Raw genomic sequence first — 6791 nt, forward strand, 5'->3', positions numbered from 1 at the left:
GGAATAATATAGATGCCAAATATGCCACTTAAGTCTTATTCAGAATATGGAAACTTGTTAGGTTAACCTTCCTTATCTTTATTTTCCCTTTTAAAAAACCCAGGTGTCATTTGCTGAGTTATCAGATGATGTACAAACATTAAAGGGTAGATCTGAGTTTCAATCACAACAAAATGGATTCAAATTAATTCTTCAAAGTATGATCGCTAAACAGTAACAGCTGATGTTATGAAGCACTCAGTGTGCACTAGGCAATCACTATTTTGAACACAACATGTCTGACATTTAGTCATTACGGCTGTAAGAAGGGGACCACTCTTAGCCCGCAATTTACAGGTGAGAAAGTGAAGGGAAAGAAAGGAGAGGTGATGGGCTCCAGGTCATACACTGGACAGGGCTAGAATTTACACCCAGAAAGTCTGACTCTGGAGCACCTGCTCTTACCCACCACACATTCTGCCATAATACCGAATTTCTATGACGCTTAAGGACAAACATCCCCTCGAAATACCGTATTTCATCCAATCTATGATGACATTAATGTCAAGGCATGCCATTATCTTCTCTTATCACTAAGGAAACAATGTTGCCAGTTAAACCACAACAATGCTTTCTTAGCGCAGCAATTCTAAGATGCTCCAGACGTTAGAAGGTTAAAGTTTTCATCTTTGATTCTATGAAATACGGTAAAATTCTATGCCCGAATAACCACAGCACTTCCCATCCTGTCTAGGAAGTCAGCTTTCTTAAAGAGTACCATTACCCAATTGTCAGGTCTCCAGAGCCTTCTCAAAAATGCCCTGGACATACAGTCATAACCTATAATCATTGAAAATAAAGCAAAAACAAGCAGAATTGAAGTGGTATAATAAAAAAAAATAATATATACACACACAATTATGAAATGTTTAATTTTATTTAAGAGGTCTTAAAAATAGCAGGACTAGATTTGGTGAAATCAGAGCAGAAAGCTTTGGCCCAGGGGCCATACCCAGCCCGCAGCATCTCATCAGGCACGGGAGCGGGGAGGGGCAATAATCTTCCAACAGTCACAGCCCCTGCAGCACAAAAACAGTTCCTTCCTCAGTGGAGGTGGAGGTTTAAAGGCACAGTAGTGGGGAAGGACTGTGACGGTGATTTGATTAATCCATTAATCTGCTTTCCAAAAGGGCAAAGATAAAGATAATAACACTGGAAAGCTCATAGCTCGAGTAAATAAGAAGGTATGACCAGTCTGCTAATAAATACTCCAGAACCCGCCCCCTTTCCCAGTTTCACTATTTGGCCTCTGATACAGTTCTTCATCCAGCCATCCAATAATCCAATAACAGCAGTTAACATTTATTGAGCACATACTATGTTGCAGGCACTGTGCTAAGTGCTTTATATACATTATCTTCACCACTCTCATCTCGGCCCTTAGCATCACAGCTTCACAAATGAAGAGGATGCTGAGGTTCCTCGCCTGGTCAGGAAGACAGTGAATCAGCAACCCGGGGTAGAAGCCCAAGTCTGGCTTGCACACCCAGGACCTCCCTCACTGTGCACTGAGATGCTCACAGGGTGAACGAACAGAGCCACGCGGTGGATGCCACGTACGCACCCCCTCCCCCGGCATCCCGCTCCGACTCCTACACCTGCCAAGTCTCCTTTCCTTCCTATTCGACTCAGTAACTTTGGGGCAAGTATCATACACTGTCCAGAGATTTCAAGGACAAAATAATTCTCATTTCTTGCAAAACAATTAGTTTTCGATTTTTGTTGGGGGAGGTACCTGATTCCGTGACTTTAATTCTGAAGAGTGGCCCCCTTTAAAGCTTGCAGCGGTCGGAGGGTGGGTGGTGAGGAGAGCGAGTTGCCTCTCCAACTGACTTATCTGCCTGCTTTAATAAATTCAAGGGCGCTCTTAAGGCTACGCGGCTGAATGTTCCAGCCAACGGCCAAGCAGGAGGGACACGGTCCCTGCTTCATCTGGTCGCTCCAGCCACGTAGAAAATGCTCGGGGCCTGCTGAATGAGGTCAGCTGACTGTTCCCATGAACAGAAGAACTAACAGAAGCACAGAAAATAAAATAAGACAGCAAAGGCTTCAGTGCTAAGTCTCGCCTCCAACCCCACACTTCCATCACTCCTTGACCCATCACCTCGATTCTGAGCCACGCCAGAGTCACCGCACTCTCTGAGGGCAGAGTGCAGCTTCACCTCTGTCTTGCAACGGTACATAGCACAGTGTCTCAAAAAAGAGTAGGCACTCAAAAAATGTTTCTGGAATGAACAGCCTGCGTTTGCTGGTTCTCCCTAATGGAGACTCCGACTTCCAAATTCTCTTTAAAGCTAAGAGAGCACCTACTTAGAAAACTGAAGGCCTAGCCCCACCTCGTTATCTATGCAGCATCTCTGGAAATCTATCCCATTAACTATTAACCTTAACTAATAACCATATTCCTTTCATTTATGAAATAGCAAATGCAAAAGCATTTGTTGGTAAAACAAGTTTGGGAATTCTTATTTATTGACTTATAGGAAAATTACTCAAAAATCCCAGTTACTTACCAGTAACTTTTTTTCTTTGAAAATGTATCATCCTTGACAGTTATGTAATTAAGTCTCACATCGCTCAGAGCATAGAAAGGATTTCGACCTCATGGGTCTCCACAGCAATCTACCTGATCAGAGTCATGTGTCCTGGACTCAGAAACTCACCAGGAGACCTACGTCAGCAAATTAAATTCTCTAAGTCTAGTTCCAACTTGAGAATCACACAAGGAAGTTATCACAGATTAAACTACATTAGTTATCAAGGATGCTACATTTTCAGAGAAACACACCTTACTGGTAAGTAACCAGATTCCTCTGAAGATGGATAGACTTACATCAACCAGCTGGTACAATAGGCGACTGTGTGGCTGGACCACTGGGAGCTGGAGAGGGAAGTCAAGCCAAAAATAGTAGTTGTAGGAGTACACAACCAAACTGAGACTCTTGGCAGAAGGCTGGTTCCAAGTAAAAACTGTGTTATGGAAAATCGTAGAGGGAAGAGCAGGTGAATGGCCTGCAGGGAAGGGAAAGAAATTAACACACCCTACTATGTGCCAAGCACTGCGCTAGAGACTTTAGCAACGTTAACTTCTTTAAAATTCACCACTGCCTACAAGGTTGGTATGACTCCCCATCTTCTAGTGGGACATCCCAAAGGACGACAGCCATAGCCATCCAGTCTCTGAACAGTCTTTAATGTCATAAGGGTTACAATCGACTTCCATATAGTAGGGGAAAAATACAGTCAGTTATCGAGTTCAAAATATTCTTGGATACTGGTTGGTCCACTTGACTTCATGCCAGAGACACATGAACTGTTGATATCGTCTAATACCCTTTAGCTTTTTCAAGTAGAACAGTACGACAGTCTCAGACCTAAGGTGCCGCCCACTCCAGAGCAAAGCTGGGCATGACTTCTGAGACTGCCTATACTCTTCGAGATCAGAGTAGAGAAAAGATAACACACCCACGTTTTAATTCGCTAGCCCTTCTGGTGAGAATGACAGTGTGTGGAACTTAACGTCAGACTGCTGTCACGTGAAGGAGCACTGAGGAAAAACTGTAAGACAAACATCAAGTTTGGATCGGGTTCAGAGAAGCTCGGTGGTAGAAGTGACTTCATAACCAGGGTTAGAAGGGTGATCAGAAAAAGGTGAGTAGGGGAGACGAGTAGCTTCAGCAGGAGACGGTAAGAAACAGAAATGGAAAGGAAAAAGCCCACATTCGATCTCGACAGACACATGTTAATAAACGCAGCTAATCGAAGGTGCTGGAGCTAAGGAATGAAAGAGTGGCCCATTCCAGCTTGAGAAGCATTTCTATTTTGTTGTTAAATCTTCCATTACAGAACCATCTAGACTGGGGGAGAACCTCTTCCCTGCGACACAGGCTCTCGCTTCCGAGCTCACTTAGCGTAGCAGGGAGAGTCATCCTGTAAGCGGCACTTCTTACATTTCTTCTCTTAAGAAGAATTTTAAGCCATATATAGCGTTTCACGTACAACATATAACATTTGGAATACGGCCTCGGGAAGTTCAGACCCTTAAAGCTCTTCCCGGCACCCTAGCTTCACATGCCTGATCCTGACTCAGAGAAATCATAAATACATGAACCTAGGTAATACATTAACTGCGAAACCTCAACACATAGGGAAAACCCAGTGCAGTGTGGGTCTGAAGGGGGCTGTGAGGGAGGGTCCTCTGCAGCTCTGCCGAAATCCCGGAGATCCGAAAGACAACGGTCACAGGACAGGAGCTGGGAAAACTACAAAAACACTGTACGAAGGACACGAAGCAGGGAACAGAGCCAGGTCATCCATTATGTGCAAACTCAAGTACCTAATTCAAGAACAGTCCTGAGAGTAGAAAATAAGACCATTTCTGTCATTCAAAAACAAAACAGAGAGTATCATACAAGTCCAAGGTTTCCATAAACGGTGAGAGAGCAACTGTTCTGAAGCCCTGGGGTCGAAGGCTACCGAGCGGGAGAGGCCCCAGGGAAAGGGAAGAGAGAAGCCCGTCTGTCACCACGCCAGAGTCTCTGAGGAGAAGCACGGAACCCCTCCCTGCTCAGGTGACTACCCCACGGTTAGGCCCGTTCTGCTAATCTTTGCTTACCGGATTTATAACTGCTCCTCAATCATTCATTGATTATTTAGTAAATAGTGTTGAGACGACCATAAAGCTAAATAGAAAAAACTTAAAGATCAAATCTCCCACTTTCTATACCAAAGGAAATTCCTGATGGGTGAAATGATTGTAAAATACAAAAATGAAAACAGCTAAAAAATGGATAATTTATAACCTGGAAGTGGAAAGACTGAGCCTTTAAGAAACACAGAAATCAAAAGAAGAAGTTCTCATTTAACTACATAAACATTTAAAACCTCTGTATAACAAAAATATACTGGAAATAACATCAAAATGGGGATAAGGGGTCTACAAAAGAGATAACTTTTATAATATACAAAAAGTCCATTAAAATCATAAGAAAAAAATGCAACCTAATTTTAGGAGATCTAAGAGCATAAGTCAATTCATAAAAGAATATAAACAAGCAACAGATACTTAACACCTAACTGAATAATTAAAGGCCAACAAATTGTAATAATTTTTTACATCACACTGACGAAGATGAAGAAGATGATAACATTTGATGCTGGGAATGCAGATAAACACTCGCATAAATAGCTGGTGAGAGTGTAAAGGGTGAAACCTTTCGGGGGGGGCAATTTGGTAGTTTCTATTAAAATTTTAAATACGCAGATCCTCTTGACCCAGTTACCCTGTTTCTAGGAACTTTTCCTACAAAACTACTCAAAAGATGCAAAGATGCATATAAAGAATATTCACTGAACCACTAATTACAAAAGTAAAAAATAACGAATAAAATCTAAATGTTCATCCATTAAGAATAGGGCACCTGATTACGGTGTATCCACAGGATCAAAACTATACACTCTTAAAGAGCCTGAAGACCTGGAAAGAGGTTGTAAAATGATGGCCCAAAATAGCAGGCATGTTTTACTCAGGAGCAACTTTTTAAAATAAAATGTTACCATTATTAACAGGTTATCATAGACAGAAAAAGAAACCTCCAAGAATAGTATACCTGAAACTAATAGAAAATACTATTGGAGGTCAACTGGAATTGAAAAGGTCTTTTTAATGCGAAAAAAGAAAAGAAAAAGAACAAAAGTTGCAGGGGTTGGACAACGGGGACTTTTATATATTTGTGTTATTTGAATTTTCGCAATATCATCCGAAATGACATTTAATTGGAAAGATAAAAAACAAGAGTTTCATTGGCCCAACAGATATTCGCATTAGCAGGTATAATAACACTGCCTAACTAGTTGCCAAGGTAGCTCATGGAAGCTGCCCACACCTCCCAAAATAGCACTCAAGTGATATTATTTTATAAATCTAGTAATAGAAGATGAAACAGAATCCTAAGCAGCAAATTTAAGTCAATCTACATTATCAAGCTAAACTGCAGCAGAAGTTCCTGATCTAATAAAATTTTATTTTTTCAGAGCACTAAACATTTTAACACTGCAGCCCAGACAAGCATTTCTTTCGGTTTTGGCTTGTCCCGTTTTTAAAATAGCTGTCAAATTCTGGTTTCCATTTTACGAAGAGATTTAACCTTTGCAATAGTCAATTTAACAATAATTTGTAAAATGCAAACTATATACACAGCGCTCTAGGAGAAAAACAGCAAATTAAACACAACTTCTGCTTGTTAGTTGCACAAAAAAACACGCTTGATATTTTTGAAAACTTCACTTTTTAAACTTAAGATCTATCATTTTAAATTTAAAATATAAACTCAAACGTAAGTGTGATATCTTTAATATATGTGGCAAAGATATACAAACTCAAATATCATGTGACCTTTTTTATTTTTAAATGACCCTTTCGAAAAGCATAAAACACTTATACTGTATTAGTTTCCTTTCAAAAGAAAAAGAACACCTCCTTCAAGGTCATTTAAGAAATGTTCTATCCATTTCAGCCAAAAAGAGCCAAAAAGGACGCAGAGCCTGCAGTGATTTATAAAGTTACATGGGCGGAAGAACCAGCACAGTTAACATAAGACTAAACTCTACAAAAATACCAACAAATGGTTAAGAGAGGCAAACAGCAGCAGAAAGCAACTTAGAAACCAGTTCCTCGAGGAACCAAAAAAGGATGGATATGTTTGCACTGAAAGTCAGAGCAGAAACTTGGGAAAGCCATCCATCCCTTTCTA

At 40.8% G+C, this 6791-nt stretch overlaps 1 protein-coding gene across 10 annotated transcripts in view; it reads right to left on the reverse strand.

Moving 5' to 3' along the window:
- Positions 1 to 6791, reverse strand: part of EZH2 (enhancer of zeste 2 polycomb repressive complex 2 subunit) — a 38123-nt gene that overhangs the window by 24612 nt on the left and 6720 nt on the right. For 4 of the 10 annotated variants that reach the window (XM_011365496.2, XM_011365494.2, XM_011365492.2 and 1 more), the window contains one exon: positions 2873 to 3051. The exons of the other annotated variants lie outside the window; for them this stretch is intronic. In XM_011365496.2, coding sequence (XP_011363798.1) covers positions 2873 to 3051 — 179 coding nt within the window. The remainder of the gene's footprint in view (positions 1 to 2872; positions 3052 to 6791) is intronic. 10 annotated transcript variants of the gene reach the window in all.

Source organism: Pteropus vampyrus, unplaced genomic scaffold (assembly GCF_000151845.1).
Source record: "Pteropus vampyrus isolate Shadow unplaced genomic scaffold, Pvam_2.0 Scaffold112, whole genome shotgun sequence".
Classification (NCBI taxonomy): domain Eukaryota; kingdom Metazoa; phylum Chordata; class Mammalia; order Chiroptera; family Pteropodidae; genus Pteropus; species Pteropus vampyrus.